This window comes from Carassius carassius, chromosome 8 (genome assembly GCF_963082965.1).
Source record: "Carassius carassius chromosome 8, fCarCar2.1, whole genome shotgun sequence".
NCBI classification, from domain to species: Eukaryota; Metazoa; Chordata; class Actinopteri; order Cypriniformes; family Cyprinidae; genus Carassius; species Carassius carassius.
The window spans coordinates 20,878,482-20,901,108 of NC_081762.1; the positions used below are offsets into that span (position 1 = coordinate 20,878,482).

The following is a 22,627-nucleotide window of genomic DNA, read 5'->3' on the forward strand; positions in this document are numbered from 1 at the left end:
ACAGTCTCTACTGTCATGAAGATGATGAATGAAATAGAAATAGCAGTTGGGCAGAGAGTACAGTGATTATAGTGCCAGGTAGTACTAATATTAGGCTTAAAGCCTTAAGCTAAGAAGCCTTAGTAGCCAGGTACAGAGAGATTTTTCTTAGTGCATGTGTCACAGGCAAAGAAGAAACAGGCCTACATCTGAGGGGTCTTGACGAAAGGGCTAAATTTTAGCTACACAAGCTATGTGTTTTATTATATTATTAGTAGTTATTATTCCTTAAGCAATAATAATAATAAAAAAGTTTACAAATAAATACATTTAATGATTTGACTCACTGGTCTTCATAAATAGCAGGCTAAGATAATATATTGCCATTAGTTTCTTCATCTTGCTTGTTGATGGTTAAGGTAAATGTTGTTTAACCCCAACTCTTTTTTAAATATAAAATGTAACATGAATTTACAGCAGTCTAAAATAATCCAAGAGCTCACCAATCAAATACGTGGTTGAAATTATTTAAAAATTACCTGTGTATAATATTAAAGCTTCCGCAGAAAAAAAGTCCACTACGGCATCCGGCCGAGCAAATGACGGACTACAATATATTTCAGGAATATTAGCCATTAACTGCTCTAAGCGATTTCCACTATAATTGATAAGTGAGACACAGTTGTGTTTATATAAAACGACAGAATAAAGCAAATCCACAGTGTGACATGAGAAACTTTAAAGTAGCGCCGGTTTCTTTCATCTGGATACAGCGTGATACAGCGTTGCTAGGCTCAAGGGCAAATATTAGGAAATATCAGACCGCTAAATGTGTTAATGAACAATCAGGATCAAGCATTCCACAGCGCCGTGTAATAAGCCATTTAGTTAATCTAACCTAATTATGATTAATCAGTATGTCAAGTAATTAATGTGATTAAAATGTTTCATTGAATTATAGTCTTATAAATGAATAAATAAATCAGGGGGAAAATAGAGTTTTGTTTTGTTGTATGAAGCGGCTTCTTTTTTGTGGCTTATATATATATATATATAAATATATAATTCATCGCTATGTATTAAATACATCCATAAAGATGAACTGTTTACTTAACATGTTACACAGCTCAGACATTAGCGTTCAGCAGGTTTGTTCATATCCTCACACTGCTCTCGGCTGAGACATGCCTGTGGAAATAAAAACAGATCAATGTCAATAACATAATGAAAAGGGCAGGAAAATCACAGTGGAATGTAGCATCACTGCTTGCCAAATTAAATAAAATCATCATACACTTATCTAAATCTTTAGTTCATGTTGTTCTTTCCTTAACAAGCTACCTGTATTGCCATCTTAGCAATTCATTATAAGTTACCAAACTGCACACAGTGTTTCTAAGACCAGTCCAGTTTTTAATTCATTGTTTACTCAGATTGTGTATCGATGCTTAACATTCCATCTGTCATTTTTACTGCATTCCGTTTCAGCTCCTACGAAGCCCAAACAGTAACAGTTTCTTAATTAGATGTATTAACATAGCAACAAGGGGCCCCAGAAACACTGAGGGTCTTTGTTTTACAGAAGATGGGCTAGCTGGAGGATGAATGCATATCTCAAGAGCATCTTGGTTGAATGAGAAACAGGTGTGACGGCATCTGGACGGAGAGTTGGGCTGCTCTTAAATATCATACAATGTAAGTGACATTCGTTGACCTCTACACAAAAAGCTTTGCAGATAGTGTTATAAATGTGATGCTACAAGGCTGCTATGGTTACAAGAAAGTGGGATGCATCCATAGTAAACACTGAACAGAAAAAGTCCTGACAGTGGCCTTGAGACATCTCAGAAAACTTTGTTTTGCTTTGTGCTCTAAAAGACATGAGGTAAAACCATCAACATCTCCAACTTAGGTAAAGACCTGTCATTGCATCTCATAGCCATGGGCTATGCTGTAGCTTTGTGTTTTGATATTTTTAATGAAGCAAATGTGGTTGTCTTATTTAGTCCAGTTCTACAGTAGATTGTCTTACATTCACACAGTACAAACCAACACTTTATTAGACCTCTTGTCTGAATGTTAGCGGACTAGTTGAAGGAAGGATTAGTTTTGCAGGTGAACTTTCCTCTCTGTGATCCTGCCTGGCCCTCTTCCTGGTTATAACTTGAGAGTTTAACATGATTAATTGTGGATCATTACTGGGAGAATCGTTACCACATGCAGAGCGCCAGAGCTGAGAGGAAGAGTGAAATATTCCCTCATTAGCCATTCCACAGGTGTCCTCTGCTGGGTTATATCACGAAAATATCAACTTTGTGAGTTTTTAATCTCACACATTATTTTGCTTTAGCAAAGTGACATTATGAAGTCTAGTGCACCTAAACATGTTTTCTGTGTCTATTTGTTGCAATAACTTAAAATGTATCACGGATAATCCATGATTTTTACTCCTGATAAAAAAGAGCATATACTACAGATCACATACTCAAGTCCTCAAGTCCATGTACAATATTTCCCAGAATGTACTGTGGCATGAATTCATGTGGATTAAGGCCTGTTCTCACCAAGAACAATAACTATAACTATGAAGTTTTAATCATGCTAATTTTATGAGAATAGTGAAATCCACATCACAGTTAGTGGAAACAACACAAAGCAACAATATCGTTAAAATCATTTTTTTAATCACCTAATGGTGAATGATAAAGTCAGTCAGTATTGACATGACATTAAAGGAATAGTTCAACCACCACCCCCCCCCCCCAAAAAAATAAGGTAGGAAAGGTAGGTGGGTTTGTTGATGGAATGGAGTGGTGTGGATTACTGTGATGTTTTTATCAGCTGTTTGGACTCTCACTCTGACGGCACCCATTCACTGTAGAGGATTCATTATTGAGTAAATTATGTAATGCTAAATGTATTGCTCCAAATCTGTTCTGATGAAGAAACATACTCATCTACATATTGAATAGTCTGAGGGTGAGTACATTTTTAGCAAATGTTCATTTCTGGGTGGACTATTCTTTTTATGAGCTTGAGCGTTTAAAGCAGCAGATAACATTACTGCAATGCATGCTCGCAATAAATAGAACATTATTGTGGGTTGGTATAGATGGACAACATTCAATTCATGATTATACAATGCATGATGCAAAAGACATAATTTAGTTTTTCGTCTAACTATATGTTCTGTTTAAACAACTTCTATTTCAAGTTGACACAAAGTAAATATTTAAGGCAGCACTGACACGTACATTTTGTTTGAGCTTTTATTGCAGTAAAGATGTGTGACTGTGAGGTTGCTGTGTTGTTTATGGTAATGGTCCAAACCGTAGGTGAGGTGGAGTTATGGCTATTTTGGCACATTGCACTGTGTTGACAGAGTGAGTTATACATCATTTGCTGCAGGAATTAGCTGAAGTCCAGCACTGCACTGCTGCACTGCTTTATGGTATATGGTTATAAATGTGTAATTTTAAACCAAGACAGTTTGTTGAGAACTGACAAGTGTTGTGAAATGATGCACAGCAACATAAAACTATATGGAGTGATGAAACCGTGTGAGAAGCAACAAATAAAATGGTGTGTGAATTATTCAGAGAGGATTTAGATTTGTTTTTCTATAACTAGGAAAGAATTAACTGTTGAATTAAAAGAAACAATGAGATTTGTTCTTTCGTGACAAGGGTATAAAAATTATTTATGCCAGTGTGTCATCATGTAAATGTATGGGATTTTCTTGGTCCACTATTTACAGCATAAATCTGAATGTTAAATAGAGTAAGGTTATTTGAAATAACAAGAACAGGGTTTCTCAAAATGGCTTAATGTGAACAAGAAAATGTGTTTTAGGTCAAATGAGTTTGACTGACAAAAATATTTGGAAATCTGTGGTTTAGCCACAGAAAATTTATTAAAAACAGTAACAGCATCTGCTTGTACAGAAAAATGGTTGTAGATTTTGTAATCCATATTTATGCCCAAGTAATACAATTTGATCATTTCACAATAATTCTGTAACATACAGTTCTACTACTGAATGTAGTTTACTTAAACTATGTCTCAATATCCTGAAATAAAAGCCATGAAATTTCACCCCATCTGTTTTCTAAACACAGTTTATAGATCTTATTGTGAGCAACTCATCCATGATCGAGTTTCTTTTTCTTTGTTTAATGTTTTGAGTAATGTTTAATTAAAGTGTCACCACTGGATCTTCTGGTGAAACGACAGACTTGTCTGTAGTGATGTATGCCATATATTTCCTATCAAACGTTGCGCAGAACCAAGTCCCCACCCTTTACACAACTAACCTTGCAAACTTTGGCAAAGCCAATGGAGTGTGTTCTGAGCTCAGAATCTTGAGTAAACAAATAGCACACATTACCAAGGGATAGCGTGTGTTTGAATACCACAGTATGTGGGAGTATGCCGAGTTTTTTGCATCAGAGCAACCCTCTCTTTAGGGAATGTATTTGGTAATAGAGCTTATAAATAACAGCAGGTGGTCCCCGCACCTCAAACTCTCTGGAGGTGAATCTGTTGTCAGGAATAATTATAGAGATGGAGAATCAGTACAGACAAAAGCACCCGTTTCTGCCTGCACCTGTCAACACACCAGAGAGATCAGACAGACGTCTTCCGTTAGACTCATGATATTACCTGCCTTAGTTTCTCAACCTCATTTCATCTCAGACAGCACACCCAGGACCGCCCATAGACCATTTGCTGACCTTCTGATGCATCTTGAATAGAAAACTGGAAAGCATTTTCTTGACTACACTGTAAAAAGATTACTTTGAAATTTTCAGTAACTTGCTGGCAGCAATTGACAAGTAAGTTGCTGTAATATATTCCACAGTATGCTGACTGTAAGTTTAATCACAGTAATTTACTGTAAATGCTGTCATTTTTTTACAGCAAAAATCACATTACCGTAAGTGAAATTAGAGTAATAGAATGCTGTTTTTAACAGCAAATATTATTTTAATATTGTTAGGTGAGTGAGATAGAAACATGAAATAAAAAGGAGAAAGTTTAGCATAGCTGCTGTTCATATTATTTCAGACAAAATATGATTTATTTCATCAAATATAACTGGAGTGTAAGGTTATCAGATTTGTTGTGTGAATACTTGGCTAAAAATATGTATTTTAATGTAATTTAAAACTAAAAGATTGTGTTTATCTGGAAGGTCATTTCAAAGTAAAAGAGCAAAAAGCTCTACTTCCTTTAGTGGATTTTGATTATCCTTGGTATTATCAATAGTCCAGAATTTTGTGACCTCATTACAGGCCAAGCACCATAGCAGCTGCTGCCCCCGTTTGTGCAAAAATCAGCACACTGCCACTAATGCTCTCAAAACTGATATTTTTTTATTAAGTGTTACATGTTAACCCTTAAATGTATTATTTATTATTTGTCAATGTATTATTTGTCCTCATTATTAAGAATGGACTACACAAACCAGAGTATCATTTAAATGGGTGGACCATCCTAACTGTAATTTACACTACAGTTTAAAAGTTTGGAGTCAATAAGATTATTTACTTCTTTGAAAAAGTATCTTCTGTAAAAGTAATATTAGCAATATTGTGAAATAGTATTACAATTTAACACCAGTTTTCCATGTGAATATATTGCAAAAAGTAATTTATTACAGTGACCTAAGCTTTTTTATTAATTTTTTTACAGTAAGAATCACATTACCTTAAGTGAAATCAAAGTAAAAGAATACTGGTTTTAACAGCAAATATTATTTTAATATTGTTAATTGAGTGTAGTGTAAAAGATGATTTTTTTTTTGCCACACAAAAAAACAACATTTATTGACTTTAAAATGTCAATATACATAAAAATACTGTACATAGATGTTACACTATGATATCACACCAAAAAAAGACACGCTATTCTAACGCGGAAATGAATTAACGCATTAACAGTTGCAATGTTACTAAAGTGTAACCATTAGCCTTAATAACAAACATTAAACATATGAGAGACGAAGATCTCTAAGTTACGAGATCTGATTACTTTTAGTCTGAGGCCGTTTCGCCTGATTAGTTCTGACACGATTTTGTTGAGAATTGGTGTCGTTTAATTTGTGGCGTGATGCCATTTTAACTGATATCTGAATACAGATGAGCTCTGGGGATGTCCTTAACTGTGCCCCTTGCGATGAATAAAAACATAACTTAGTCCTCTGAAAAAATGTTGTGCAGTTTTAAAATATTACCTGTTGCTGTGTTTTCTTTCAGTTTTAAAGCAATATCCTCTAACAAGAGAAAAATGAATATGCGGCTTTAAATGGCTAATCTACAAACATACACAGACTCAATCCCAGAGTTATTTTTATCCAGCAGTGTTAGTACTTTACCAAACTAATGATGTTATCAATAAAATGTTGCCAGGAATGAAGATATATACAAATTTATTCTCCACTTCTCTCTCGCTCTGAAAGTGAAAGACGTTAACTTCACCAGTGAAAACTGCAAATATAACAATATATGATAAAAATAATGAAAAACTTTACCTTTCTGAGGTTAAGTCAGTTAATCCAATTTAGAAAAAAATCCTCAAAATGACTATGATTCACAGGAAAATACTTTTACTGTAAAATGTCCCGCTATTGTAATTTTACCCATGATGCTTTGCAGATGTACAGCAAAATACTGTAAACATTCTACAGTATGGATCTGTTCATTTTACAGCAATAATTCTGTGAAAACTAGAGAAATTTGTTACAGTGTACCCAAAGTTTCTTTTAGTGCAGTTTCTACAGGATCCACAAAGTATCTCATGTTCCAGTGACTTGCAGTGTAACCTGTACAGTGTCACCTTCCTTGGGATTCCTGGATTCACAACACAAGGAATCTGATTCATAACTTGGGAATATAACCTCAGGCACAGCAAAACGACTTTCAGAATGGCAGAGTGAAAAGATACGGGATACAATGAAGCAGCTTTAACATGTTGCCGCCAAAAAGTAGCTTCTGTGCCTGCAGGGAGGGCAGCCATTCACAACAGTGCAGCGTAGAGTTACGAACACAGTGAGAAAGAACTCGCTTCTTCAACTAATTCCTCATTTGTTACATAGTTTCTGTCAGTCCATGAAATTCTACAACCTTGCCTTTAGCTAGTCAGCGGAACAAAATGATACAAACCAGCATAATTAAACTACTTAATTTATTGTATAAACAGGTATTCAACTGTGAATGTCAACTTGAAATTTTCATAAAATTCTATAAAAATATATGGATGTAATTCTATTAAAAAACGACTATGAAATGCAAATATTTACATAGCTGTAGTAATGAGTCCATTTTTAAAGGAATAATTCACCCAAAATGAAAATTGTGTTGTTATTTACTCACCCTTAAGCTGTTACAAATGTTTTCTTCTGTTGAACACAAAAGAAGATATTTTGAAGAATTTTGGTAACCAAACAATTGCCGGTAGCCACTGGCTTCCATTAGTATATATATATTTTTTCTCTCATACTATGGAAGTCAATGACTACCGGCAACTGTTTGGTTACCAAACTTCTTCCTCATATAGGTTTGGATCAAACTGAGGGCAAGTAAATGATGACATTATTTTCATTTTTGTCTGTCATTTGAAATAGTATGCATAATTGCTTTATGTAATTAGGTTATTTATAAAAAAAAAAAAAAAAAAAAAAACATTACACTCAAAAAGTGTAAATACTCTGAAAATATAAAGATCTGAAAATATAAAGAAAAAAAGCTGTCATCTTGTTGAAGTCTAAGTCAGAGTCATTGCATTTCAAAGTCACTTTCCTTCCATGGGCAGGTCAAATCTGCAGCAGAATGGCTCATCCTCAACAAACCAGAGGCTCATGTATTTATTCATTTTTAGAATTAAGCTTTGAGTTTTTATTTTTGCTTTTTTTCTTCTTGGGGTTCTGCAGCGGATGATCCCGTGAGGGACTCTGATGTGCATGAGAGGACTCGTTGTTTTGTCGGGTGTATCTCTTGCAGGTGCAGGATGTGACGGCGGTGATCTTGTAGGTGCGCGTGCTGCCGTCCTGGCACTGGAGTTTAATGCGCTGGATGCGTGTGCGCTCGGTGACGCAGCGCCACTCTTGGGCGTCCCGTCTGCTCCAGTAGTGACCTCCACCGATCCAGTTGGGCAACAGGTGGGTGGGTAGACATTCTCCAGCACACACTAACTCCTTGACGGGATTCAGGCTGGTGCACTGGCCGTCAGATATGTATTTAGTTGACCTCAGCTCCCTGCAACCAACCTGGTGCTGTTCTGCAAATGGAAAGTTCATGCTTTAAAAAAATCAGTGAATGGAGAAGGAATAATGCATCGCACTTTAAGTTACTTCTACAGTAGGCTAATACAATAGCCCGAAACTTTAAATCAGTTTAAAAGATAGATAGATAGACAGCTCATATTTTAAAAATATCTGCGAGCAACTATATAGATTCGGATGAATAGAATTTTGTAATATTATTGATATGAACCCTTCAAATGTATGACAAACGCAAGAGTAAATACTTACCGGTTTGGTCTCGGCTCTCCGTTCGTCTTCCTCCGTTGCGCGCTCGATTTAAGGAGGCATTATTTGGAGTCTGATGAGATGATGCGACCATGTGCCCATTGAACTCTTCGGTGGCATCATTTTTGAAAGCATGACAGCTTTTTATCAGAAAGCAGAGCAGAAACAGCAGCTGGTATTCGCATGTGTTGAGGGGCATTGTAAAAGAGTTCTGTTCGGTGTCTCTTTGAAAACTCGGAGAATGATTATACCTACATCTCATCCATGTTTATATAGCCGCCCATTCCAGAACAGCAGCAGTGAGTGGAATAATGAAGTGTCCTGGAAATGGGCGTGTCCTCGCGATGTAGTACACGCCCACCTACAGCTACAGTATTCTGCACTGTGGAAAATTGTCTGGAAGTTGTAAAGTTATACTGATTGGAGCAAATCGTCGCAGAAACATGACATGAAATCTGACAAAAGACATAAATATATTGTATCCAGGCGATTACATTTATTATCTGTAATAGGCTATTTATATGTATGATTATTAAAACCAACAAAAATACGTTGATACGTTTTATTTGGTGTAAAACTGCTACATTAATAGAGAAACGCACTTGCTGTGAAAAATGTGTAGTTTTTAATTTTACTCTGACCCTATTTATCTGCCTAACTTTTAAATGTTACTTTCATTCTAATATAATCATATAATGTTATAGGAAGTATTATTATTATTAATTTGACCATAATTGAATTATATATGTAACAAGATTTTTTTAAGTTGTCTAAAAGAATACAAAACAATCAGACTTTCATTCCACAAAATGAAAACTGGATGACATTTTTCTATACAGATAATTATTTTGATAATTCTTTCTTATATTCCCATGGCCCTGCAGAGGACAATCGGTTTGGAGTAGTGTTGTCACGGTACCAAAATTTCAGTATTCGGTACCGATACCAGTGAAAATCCACGGTTCTCGGTACCAATTTCGGTACCAAAGCAAAACACAAAAATATGCTAATTAAAAAAAAAAACTTTTTAGCACTAAAAATAAAACCAATGCCATTCTTTATACTTGTAGAAAAACTTTAAACACAATTTTAAATAAGTTATATAATTATGAAAAACAGTAAACAAGTTTCACCCAAATTTAATTTGTCTTTTAATTTATGAAATTTAAACACATTTTATTTCTGGTAAATAAAGAGGATTTTCTATTAAAATTAAAACATGTAAGAAATATTGTGATTTATTTCTTTAAAAAAATAAAGTTTTATAAATTTTTTCAACAGTAGTAGCAGTATCACTTACATTTTACTAAATAATAGTAATATTTCTAGCACAATGCCTTTATGTAAAAAAAAACTTTTAGGCCTAATGAATGCATATTTGTCATTTTAGCTGAACTTAAAATTGGTGGTGATGCTTAAGATATTTTTGGTCATTGATGGTTTCTGTAAAAAAAATAGTAATAGATCATATTAATTATTATTCATATTAATTATTATTAAAAGATAATACTACTACTAATTCTACTATCATACTAATGTATATCCAATGCACTATGAATTGATGAGCTGCTGGGTTCATGAATATTAATCACGTTGTCTGCGTTCGGTCAAACTGATTTGCTGAAATCAAAACAGGGACGGGACTAAATCAGCGCCCGCCAATGAAATTGCCATTTGCGCATTAGCTCCGCCCACTACCGGAGAAACCGGTATGTCTTCTGTTCTGCTTGTTCAAAAATGAATATGAATAATTCTAAATGAACTCCGTTACAGGAAAAGACAATAAAGAATAGTTTACATATAGCGTGTCGATTCAGCGTGGTAAGACTCTCGCTCTCTCTCTCTTTTGCATGTGTGAGAAACTGAAAAGATTGTTTGATGGAGAGAGAACTCTGAAGCTCAGATGCTGAAATTAATGCAAGCGTCATGTGCTTCAGTCTATGTAGTAAACAAACCCGCAGGTCTCTGCCATTCATTAATTCACACAGAGACGCGCAGAACACGGATTCATATTTCAAACAACTTTTGCGGCTTAACATTTACAGATACTGGTCCATATGGAGATTTGATTCATTTATGCTAACTTTGACAAATTCTATGACTGTCCATATTAAAATGTAAGTTTCATTTTCATGACTGGATTTTGAGATTCCGTCCTCATTTTCTGCATAGCGAAATCATAGCGTAATCATAACATTTTTTTAGTACCGACTTGGTACCGAAGTACCGGGTCTTTTGACAACACTAGTTTGGAGAATGGATGGATGGGTTCTTGAATTGCATTTAGTTGAATTTTCATATTTTGCAGGATTTATTTTATTCTACATTTTTTTTTACATAATGAATTGGCATCATCTTATATAACTTATATCACTATTACTGTATTGCTTATCTTAAGTAGGGAACACCTATTGTGTAGCTCAGTTGATACATGTGATCAAGCAGTGCATTGCAACACTCAGAGAGACACTGTGCTGAGGATGTTGCGCTCTCAGGTGTGAATGACTTTTCAAGCATATTTAGATCCTCTACATGTGAACCTGATACATTGAACTCTAGGTACAGGCATGCATGACAAAACCTATGAAACGGGATAGGCCTGGATTATTTTACCCCAAAATTATCCAAACAGGTGCCTCCGATGAGCTCACCAAATGAATGTGCATAACACAAACGACATGGAGGAAACACAAAAGCCCAATGCTTGCTTTCTTCCACCGAAAATGTGTGGCTCCCCCAAAAAGTTTCTAGTTTCACTCACTCCTCAGGCATTTATGATTAATTCACTACGCTTTCTCCTAGGTACACGAAAAAACACTTTAATATTGTGCTGATTTTTCCCCCTTAAAAAATTTATTTCAAAAGCCACTGCTGTCAAAATGATCTCTTATTACCTAAAAAGCACTGTTGGTCATATTGGTAAAGGGGGGTTTATTGGGGATCACTGAATATGCAACCTCAGGGCTTGAAAGAGGAATATCAAAGTCATGCGATACGATGCGGCATTCGCTAATTTCTGCATCTCAAAAACAGGATATTTGAGATAGTCCTTTCATGCACCTGTAATGACCGTGACATGCTCATAGATGGAGACAGGAGAGGGATGAATCTCTGGGGAAACAGAGAGGTTACAGCACTGAGTTATGGGAATATTGACATGCGACGTGTCAACCATGTGCTAAATAGACCCTCGTTTGGCCCACAGGGTGAGATAGTCCCTTGGGATGAGGGGATGTGGAGACTGGGAACAAAGCACTAAGGAACAGACAGAGCCGTCTATAGAATTTTGAGCGAGTGCCTTAGGATGTGTGCAACAGGACCAAGTGTGGGAAAGTCCACGGAGGAGATCCCTGCTCTCTCAAAACTCACTGTATAATCCAGCTTAAACTGGACACTTCCCAAACATTTTTTGGAGAATATGTTGGTATATATTGATTGATGATTATGATAATGATGCATATTAATTAAAAAATGTTTATCTTTTTTAAATAAATAAACATCATCAGGTGCCTATTTCATTGGTTGATCAGTATTGAGATCAACATTTTACCTGAAAGAGATTTATGTTTGTAATAAACACTGTGATTCTGATCAATCAAAGTATGTATGTTATTCATTCTAAGAAGTAAACAGTACCCAGCCTGCTGATGCCAAATTTAAGATCACACTTGATCTTCAGAGGATGGACGCTGCCCTCTAGCGGAAGACTTCTGCATTAAAATGTATGTATTACATCAAATTCTTTATTTGGTCAGTTAAGATAGAATTTAGCCTTCATTATAAATTCTTATAGAGGTTTTACTTTAAAAGCAAATTATGTGAGAATCAAAATGCAGATAAAAAAACTATGTTATGAAACAAGCAAAAATAGAAGCACTAAGGTTGAAAAGGTACAACTTAAACAAAAGCACATAAAGGAATAGTTCACCCAAACATGAAAATATGCTGGCCTCAGGCCATCCAAGATGTAGATGAGTTTGTTTCTTCATTGGAACACATTTGGAGAAATTTAGCTTTACTTCATTTGCTCAATAGTGGATCCTCTGCAGTGAATGGGTACTGTCAGCATGACAAACAGCTGATAAAAACAGTAAGTCACATGACTCCAGTCCATCAGTTAACATATTGTGAAGTGAAAAGCTGCATGTTTGCCAAAAAATCAAATCCATCATTAAGATGTTTTTTTTTTTTTTTTTAAGTATAACTGTCACTTCCGAGTCTATAATCCTCCAGTGAATAAGTCCATCCAAAATCATCAATCAACCAACATACTTGTTTAGTACTTTTTTGGACTGTTTTCACCTGTAAACGATGCTTGATCTGTTCATATTTCTCTTCTGATTCAGATGAGATGACTTTTTCACTGGAGAAAGCAATATGGATAGAGGACCGGAAACAATGATTTAAAAAACGACTTAATGAAAGACACACTTTTCGCTTCACAAGATGTTAATTAGTGGACTATAGTCACATGGATTACTTGTGAATTATTGTGATGTTTTTATCAGCTGTTTGGACTCATTCTGATGGCACCCATTCACTGTAGAGGAGCCACTGGTTTAGCAAATTATGTAATGCGAAAGTTCTCGAAATCTCTTCAAGTGTAGAATCAAACTCATCTACATCGAAGATGACCTGAGGGTGAACACAATTTTAGCAGATTTTCATTTCTTGGGTGAATGATTCCCTTAAAGTGGTAGAGAAAAGCCTCAAAGTTTTTCTTCCTATCTCTACAGTATCAAACAGTTGCCCACAGTCAAAATAGTAAGTCCTTTGGTTAGCAGTTTGTCATGTACTCTACATGTCCTGTACTTACACAGCCTAGAATAAGTATACAATCCAGCACTTCAGTATCATTGTTTACTGTTTCCTAAAAAATGAAGAGCACCGATCCAGCTCATCCACGCTGAGGATTAACTGGATGCCCAGTAGATTTCACCTGGCCAAAGAAACAAGAGCCAATATATTTCTGCTCCTCAGTCCTTTCCAGCACAAGGAGGGTCTTCAGAGGTTTCACTGTGGTCATCAGAGGGACTGTTCTGAAGTGCACACTTTGACAACCCCAGACACAGAGCCAGCATGGAGCTGGCGGCGTTCACTACATCATTGTCATCAACTGATAAGAAAACAGAAAACAAACAAATGAAATAAGCTTCATACTTCCCCTCTAAAAATGACAAGAACAAAGCTTCCGTAGAAAAGACCCTTGGTTTTTATCATCAGTCCTTAGTCATTTAGTGTCATGATGAATAAATACACTGGTTAGATGCAGAAAGATCGAACCACTTAAGTGCTAATACTTAACAGTACCATGGCTAGAGAGCTCTCTCAGTTTGGGTTGGTAGCTGCCTCTCTGTGACACAGGAGTTTTGCACTGCCTCTTATGAGTGAACCAGTGCAGCCTCTGACACGTCGACCCACAGTAGACCACCTGCAAAGAAATCAGAGCATTATGGGAAAACAGTGTATCAGCAATATGTGAAACTCAAACATAATGACAAAATAGAGCTTACTTTAGAATACAAAACAATAATCTATGTATAATGTAACTCAACAGTGAACTTTAAATTCAGTTTGAAGTTAGATATCTTTTCATTTGAATGTTCTTGCATTTCTAAACAGCAAGTTGAAGTCAGTGTACTTTGCAGTCATTATGTGTGATTAACGGTAAAATAAATCACATTCACATTTGTAAGTTTGGCTACAAAATTATCAGAAATGTCAGTATTAAGGGAATGAATGTTGATGGCAAGCTATGATTACTTTAGGAAAAAAGGAAACACATTATACCATTTTACAGAAGGAGCACTTCTTGTCAGCACCCTTCTCTCCACATGCAGCACAGTACTCTGTGTCCGTAAGCACCATCTGGCCGGTCAGTGCCTGGGTCAGAACCGAGAAGGCTGTGGGGTCGTTCCCCTGGAAACAAGAAGAGAGCTTGTGAAAAAAAATGTCCACACAGTTTAATAATCTGACATCAGCCAGCAAGTTATGAACATCTACACTAGCATTCAAAAGATTGTCTAGTAAATTAGTAAAACAAAGTAATGTTGTGAAATATTATTACAGTTTAAAATAACTGTTTTTTTTTTTATTTGAATATTCTGTAAAATCTAATTTATTGATGCAAAGCTGAATTTTGAGCATCATTACTCCAGTCTTCAGTGTCACATGATCAGAGCCGCCTTAACCTAATGGGAGGCCCCGGGGCTGAGAGGTTTTGTAGGCCCCCCAAATCTCCCCGCCATCCACTCAATTTAGTCTTGTTTTAAAATGGTGTAATCTACATCATAAAATGCATTAGTTTCTTTCAAGACCTGGCAACAACAGTGAGTTTTTGAGACAGAAAACACCATAATATTGTTATTAAAATATCACTGAGCCCTCTTGAGCATAAACACAAGACACTTTATTTATCAACAAAGCAACTTACGTTGACGAAAACCAAAATGTGTGATTTTAAACACTATTATGAAAAACATCATCACCAACCATCACCTGTCTGCACAAACATACTTAACCTGTCTGAACTGATATAACTGATAACAGCAAGAACAGCAACAGATAAATGTAGGAGCCTCTTCTCTGACCTCAGCAGGCCTTTTGAACCAATCACATGACATGCACCTGCACAGACACAAACACACTCATTTCAGCACCGTGGATAGCAACACCAACACGGCCAAACCACAGGCTCCTGACATATTATTAGCATTGTCATAACATTGTCCTCTACAGTTAATAATGTCAATGCCCATCTCCTCTAAAACACTAATAACAGTGCTTCTCCGGTGTGGTTTTCAATAGGGAGGAATTTTACAAATCGCTCCTCTATACAGCCCTCTGGTGATACGTAACGCAAGATGAAAGTCAGCTGGTCAATGTGGGTGATATCTGGCGTGGAGTCCACACTGATAGCAAAATACTTTGCAAGCTTCACTCTGCTAATTACTTCCTCGAGCACTTTCTGTCCCATCAGCTGTATGAATTCCTCACACACATTCAGGGAGAGGTAGGATGGGGTTCCTCTGCCAGCGTTTCCATATTTTTCAATATGAGCCTTTAAAAAAGGATCAAACTGGCTAATCAGCTCCATGCACCCCAAATAATTGCCGTTATCTGAGTCTCCAAACCTGTGGCTGTCACCCCTGAAAGCAAGTCCCTGTTCAGACAAAAACCTCACAACAGCAACAACTCTCTGTAGAACCTGTGTCCAGTACTCACACTCCTCATTGAACTGTTTTTTTAGTTCTGAATCCACTGTTCCCCTGTCAGCTGCTTGACTGATGTAAGTGATCATGGCTTTTCTGTGAATGTCGCAGCTTTCATGTTCTGCTATGCGATCATTTGCATGTTTCCAGTCAAAATAACCCCCACTCACAAATGCTGATTTCTCCGTGTTCTGGCCAAATAGTTTGCATGCAAAACAAAACACACTACCCGCTGATGGTGAATAACAGAGCCATTCTCTGGGCACAAACTCTCCATTACTGAGTTTTCATTTGAAATGCATTTTTGAGAAAAATCTTCTCTGCTGTTTATATTTGCGTTCCGATGCTGACACGTCCGCATTTTTATTTTGACAGACCTTCGGTCCCATTTTCACCCAATAAGCCCGCACTTGTGGGTCAATATTATTTCCCCAGCGGCCCGGGTCACTGTTATATGGGTCATCATCTGACTGTTTAGCGGCCTGGTCCTCTCTCTGAGACTCACCCGCACCCCGCTCCTCCTCCTCCTCCCCTCTATTGATGCTGCTGCTGGCAGTCCCCTGCTGTTCTTCGTCCACTCGCGGCGGTCGCGGCCTGCACCTCCTCCGCTCCCTCCGCCTCCGGTGTGTGAAGCGATGTTTCTCCGGTGCTGGATGCATCTTCAGTAGCACTAGAAGCTGGTTTAAAAAATCCGGTGAGCTTTGGGATGCTCTTTAGCAGACATTTTTCGCGCAACTCCTTCTTAATAAGGTTTTTTCTTTTCTGGGCACCGCTCTCAAACTTCCGACTCATTTTTTCTTTTCTGATCACCGCTCTCAAACTTCCGACTAAATTAATGATACGGACACACCCAGTAGCGCAGGAAGGGAGACCACCCCTGGTGGTGGGCTGTCACTTCACCTGTCACGGGGGAGCTGTCAGTCTGACTAAACATTAAGCAACTAGACATATAATAGCTTTAGAGCCTTGAACACGAGAAAAAAAAAAAAACACCGACCATCGGAGGCCCCTAAACTTGCGAGGCCCCTGGGCTTCAGCCCAGGTAAGCCCGTGCATTAAGGCGGCCTTGCACATGATCCTTCAGAAATCACTCTAAGATGCTCATCTGCTGCAAGAAACATTTCATATTCTTAAAAATGTTGAAAACAGTCGTGCAGCTTAATATTTCTGAAGAAACTTTGAAACGTTTCTTTGATGAATAGAAATGCCAGATGTAACTTAATAAAGTTAACATGTAAAGTAGTGATTATTATTTAATATTAACAATTTAAAATATTAATTTAATATTAAAATATTATATATAACAATATTTTATTATTTTATTTATTATATATAATTTAAGTAAGTATTATTTAAAATAATTCCACGTTATATGACCCTTTCAACTTTGTTTAAAATGATAAGGTGTCCGTTTAATATGTTTCAAAGTGTACTGACAATTTCCACAGGCGCTATACTTCGGACCAGCTGTTGCAGCAGGGTTGCCTCACAATAGGGAAACTTCCGGATACAATCACGAATTAATTTCTACTGGTACTGAGGGAAGCCATCACTGTCTCTTCCTTTCAGAAGGCTTGGGCAGAAGAAAAAGATATGTTTTCGTGACTCCATTTGTGAGACTGTCTGAGAAGGAAGGACCATAATGATGATGTCACCTCTTCAACAGGGCATCCAGGTTGTCATCACGTTCCTGCAGGAAAGCCAGACACTTCTGCAGCAAGCAGCTGATGTCGTGCATCTTCATGGCCAGTACCTCATTCATATCCTGCTGTTTCACACACTGCTCACAGAGCAGATCCATCACACTGTAGCACTTCTCCAGTGCAACCACATCCACCAATAAGGGGTCTTCCTTCACCAGCATCACCATCTGAAAACGCATGATGGAAAAAAGTGCCCCAGAATATGAGAAGTGAATATAGAAGGGAAACACTAGCCTTACTTACAATGCAAGTTTCATGGAGGAAACAAATTCTCACGCTACATGATTCTGTTAACTGATCCCCGCTGAGACACCTTACTCATCAGAAATCACTGGACGTGAGACAGCTGAGATAGCGCACACAGATGCCATCCGAGATCCGCCACAAAGCACACACGCAAGTCTATACTAGAGCAACTGTGTAATCAATTACTAACACACACCTTTGATTTGACACTCACAGGCCCACATATGGAAAAAAATATTTCTGCTGATTTGCCAAAAAACCTAATATTACCTATTTTGATGATGCGGAGTTGAAAAATTGTTGTTTTCACAAAATGAGAATGTAGATTTTTTTAATTATATATACAATATGTATCAGCTTTAATGTATTTATCAGAATAACAAAAGCAGTCAAAAGTCAAATGCCAAACACATACTCTATTGTCAAAGAACTTTACATAAACACAAGATTATATATATATAAAAAAAAACTAATTTGAACAATTTGCTTCTGTTGCTGTTTGGATTTTACTACATCCAAACAGCAAGCAATTTTTTCTTAATTAACAAACAGCGCATTTGAAGTACATCCTCGCATGAAAAACTCTTAAAACTACATTCTGTGACACAAAAATAATATTATTTATAAAATAATAGTGTATTTGGGCACCCGCCATGACGCTTGCTTTGAGAAATACCGTAAGCAGAGTGATACAAATGGTGAAGAGGTTGAAGTTACGTAATCACTAGAATATTGCACTGCTCTCATCCAATCAGATTCGAGGACCAGAAAGAACTGTTGTTGTTTAACTTCTTCACCTTACAAATGGTTGTCGAAATCAAAAATGCTATGAACGAAGTCTTATTTTGTGAGAATGTTTGAATATTTTTTGCACTATTTGTGAAATCAACACCAGAACATTAGCAAGAAACAAGTAATGGATTTCAATCAGCAAATATTATGCAAGGCGCTGTTATTTATGTAGTTCATTGCAAGGTCACATGCAAATGTCATTCCATTTCTCATATGCTATGCAATGAAGGCTGTTTATCAAAGCTGTAGTTATAAGAGATTTAAAATAGAAGTCCAAGCCTTTGTTGAAATGCAGGCCGTGTTGTTGCTCTGTAATATCACAAGGATATATTTAGATGGAATAAAAGCAGAAGGGGTGTCAGTTAGTGCAAACTGATGCTTCCTCCAGTCATGTGACCTTGTATGGTATTCTTATGGGCCCATGTTATTAAAGCATAGGTCCATGTGTTTCACTCACATTGTTTGGTTTGTGTGAGCATGGCGCCTTACTGCTGCTTGAAATCTGAGTTATATAAACACATGTAGTCATGATGATTTTGTGTAGGGGTCCTGCTAGTTTGGGGGGTAGTTTAGGTTCAATCTCTGAGCCCTGGGGTCTGGTGTAGTAATCCAGCCTCGCACGAGAAAATAAATTGTTGATTACTGTCACACAGTCATGCTGACCTGCACATGGCAGAAAGATTAAGATTATTTATTCATTAGTAAGTAGTAAATGTGTGTATGCAAATGAATCACTCACCCACAAAGGCAGCCATCTAAGCAGATCAGATCATCTCCAGCATCTAAAATAATTTCTGTTATTTCTGCATTACCTGCGGGATTATTCAGATTAGATGAGCTGGGAAAACTTTAGATGCAATTTTCAGATTATTAAACACCAACACTGTTAAGAAGTTTGGGGTCAGTAGTTTTATTTATTAAAGAAATGTTTTATTTAGCAAAAATGCAATAAATTGATCAAAAGGGAAGACATTTATCTTTTGATATAAATGCTGTTATTTTGAACTTTCTATTCAGCAAAGCAAAAGGCATTATTGCAATAAATTTTTTCTCATGTAAACACAATACTTCAATCAAATTGATGTGATTAAGCTCATAATCACTAAACATAATCATAGTAAAATATGTGGTATATACAGATTGCAATCGCAATTAACATATATGTAAACATATTACTGTGATTAATTCCTTACACTGATTATTGGAAATAATCTAATATTGTTTAGAGACTGCTAAAAACTACTGCTTTATTGATTTAAAACTGGCCAATTTTATTGTTATTTTATGAACAGCTGATAAAAAAAGAAATCACCAATACATGCAAATGCATTTTACAATATATTTTATGATATTATTACATTTTTACATACATTTCTGACCTACTTGTGTGTGATCTATTTGTGCAACCCAATGCAAGCAAGGTTGTCTCTTGAAATTCATTAATCAATGACCGTGCAAAAACTGTTACTGAGGCAGTCCCCTTTCAAAAGGTACTAAAATATGTACACTTTAGGTAATAAGACGTGCATTAAAGGTACTATTACAAACCTTTTAGGGTTAAATAAGATACAAAGATATACCTTTTTAAAAGGTACCAACTCAGTGAAGCTTTTGTACCTTTAAATGTTAGATAAACAAAAAATTTGGTAGAGTGTATCGACATGAGTTTACCTGAGAGGCCAGCGAGCATGAGGGCAGTATAACCATACTCATGCTCAATACAGTTGACATCAGCTCCGTGCTTCAACAGCAGTCTGCACAAGTCTGCTTTGCCCTTATAAGCCGCATGCATGAGAGGGGTCATGCCATACTAAAATGACATGAAGGAAAATACTTCACTTTTCATCTGCATGACTCAAAAGCAAATGACATTTAGTCTTGTTCAATTGTGAAAATCCAGGAAATGTGTCTGCAGGATGGAGATTCTGACAAAACACTGGCACTTGTTAAGAGTGACATGAGCTGGGTGAGTCATAATCTTTGGTGCTCCTTGGATGAAGTCGAAAGACTGCGTTGGTGGCACAGCGAACAAGCTGCACATCTGATTTTGACAGGTGGGATACACTTATCAACTGCTGTTTCTAATCATTCGAGCCCCAAAAGACCTCAAGTAGTCTGTAGGTTACATCTAGTGGCATGTCTCCATTATCACACCTCTTTAAGGACCACCGCCGCCACTCAAGAGTCTCCTACATATGCCTGAACATATGTTGTCACCTCACCAGCCCACCAGTCACTGCACTTGTTTACATAAGGGCTGATTGTCAGAAAACAACTAAATAATACCACTATTTACAGTGTAAGGCCTGTGTCTATGTAGTTAGGCTGCAGTAAAATAGCATAAGCATTAATAAAAGTAGCAATAAGTATGGGTTGTGTTTGGCCAGCCGCCCTGTGTCTGTTTCATTTTATGTTTCACCCAAATGAGCAATAACTTGTGCTTAAATGGCCTGTAAATTACTACCCATATTCATCATCTTTATGTTCCTACCTCATCCAGAAAGTTAATACGCATGCTTGGATTTGCTGAGGAGCTGGGTGGCCTCTTGCACATCACCTTTGAGAAAACACAGAGTTTACTAAACATTAGGAACATGGACAAATCATGATGAGTCACCATCTTATTTCCCTGGATGGTGTACATACATAACAAACTGTACTTTGTATAAAGACACTTAAAGTATATTGAGGGTAATTTTAAGATATTTATATTATCCACCTTTTTGAAATTATGCAAGGATTCATTAAAATACTGTTCTAAGATAAAAAGAAAGTTTAATTAAACTGGTTAGTTTATAGATAGATTATGTGATTAGGACATATATTATAGTTTAAGCAGATTATGTGAACAAATCTTTCATTTAATATCAAAGTCTGTATAATATGAACCAGGCACTGTGTACTGTATACACTACTGTTCAAAAGTTGGGGATTATTTTTAATGTTTTGAAAGAGGTCTCACACTCTGCAGGGCTACATTTATTTGATCAAAAATACAGTAAAACAGTAATATTATGAAATATAAAAATTTTAAATATCTGTTTTCTATTTGAATATACTGTATTTGAATATACTGTAAAATGTAATTTATTCCTGTGATGCAAAGCTACATTTTCAGCATCATACCCGAGTGTTCAGTGTCACGTGATCTTTCAGAAATAATTTTTATATGCTGATTTGCTGCTCAAGAAACATTTCATAATTATTATCATGGTTGAAAGAAATTATGCTGCATAATATTTTAGTGGAAACTTTTTTTTCAGGATTCTTTAATTAATAAAGTTGTTAAAAACAGCATTCATTTAAAGTAGAAATATTTTGTTCTAAATGTATTCACTGTGTTATCAATGTAATGTTTTTTGCTGAATAAAAGTATTAATTTCTTTCCAAAAAAAAAAAAAGAAACTTTGTGAAGAAGAAACTCATGGTGTCAGAAAGGTAATGTAACCAGTCACAAAAGGGAGCAAATTAATAAATCTGCAACCAATTCGATAGGATCATTTATATAAATAATATATAAGCAGACAGTTTGTTTTAAGAAAAAAAAATCAGAAAATAAATTTCTAGTACCTGAAAGCGAAGTGACATTCAGCCAAGTATGGTGACCCGTACTCACCAATTTGTGCTCTGCATTTAACCCATCCGAAGTGCACACACACAGAGCAGTGAACACACACACACACACACTGTGAGCACACACCCGGAGCAGTGGGCAGCCATTTATGCTGCGGCGCCCAGGGAGCAGTTGGGGGTTCGATGCCTTGCTCAAGGGCATCTAAGTCGTGGTATTAAAGGTGGAGAGAGAACTGTACATGCACTCCCCCCACCTACAATTCCTGCCGGCCCGGGACTCGAACTCACAACCTTTCGATTGGGAGTCCGACTCGAATAACCATTAGGCCACGACTCCCCCAGCTGAAGCAGCTACCTGTAGCATCACTCTCTCTTCAGATGTCGGATCACCTTTCCTTGCAGGGGTCATGCTCGTCATATTGACACCATCAATTACTATTATTGTTAAGGATAAATAGTATATCGATGTGAAAATGCTTCCTCAGAATACCGACTTTATAATCCAAACTCCAAGTAAAAAGAGAACATCATTGGTTCATACCACTTTTGAAATTAATAGGAGGGGAAGGTGGATCTAAGAGTGACACGATGTGAAG

The 22,627-nt window shown here is 36.7% G+C and overlaps 1 protein-coding gene and 1 pseudogene across 1 annotated transcript; both read right to left on the reverse strand.

Moving 5' to 3' along the window:
* Nucleotides 1–7,732: 7,732 nt before the first annotated feature.
* LOC132144752 (sclerostin domain-containing protein 1-like) lies at nucleotides 7,733–8,768 on the reverse strand. Its single transcript, XM_059555325.1, has 2 exons — nucleotides 8,510–8,768; nucleotides 7,733–8,256 (listed from the first exon to the last, which is right to left on the reverse strand). The coding sequence occupies exons 1-2, from the start codon at nucleotides 8,766–8,768 to the stop codon at nucleotides 7,844–7,846; spliced, it is 672 nt and encodes a 223-aa protein (XP_059411308.1). The 3' UTR covers nucleotides 7,733–7,843.
* Nucleotides 8,769–13,191: 4,423 nt separating this feature from the next.
* On the reverse strand, nucleotides 13,192–19,215 carry LOC132145514 (ankyrin repeat and MYND domain-containing protein 2-like; annotated as a pseudogene).
* Nucleotides 19,216–22,627: the final 3,412 nt, after the last annotated feature.

Excerpts from the sequence above, each read along its gene's own strand:
- LOC132144752 (XM_059555325.1), bottom strand. The coding sequence starts at position 8,768 with ATGAGATGTAGGTATAATCATTCTCCGAGTTTTCAAAGAGACACCGAA. Across the intron at positions 8,257-8,509 it reads GGAGAGCCGAGACCAAACCG|AACAGCACCAGGTTGGTTGC; the intron begins GTAAGTATTTAC and ends TTCCATTTGCAG.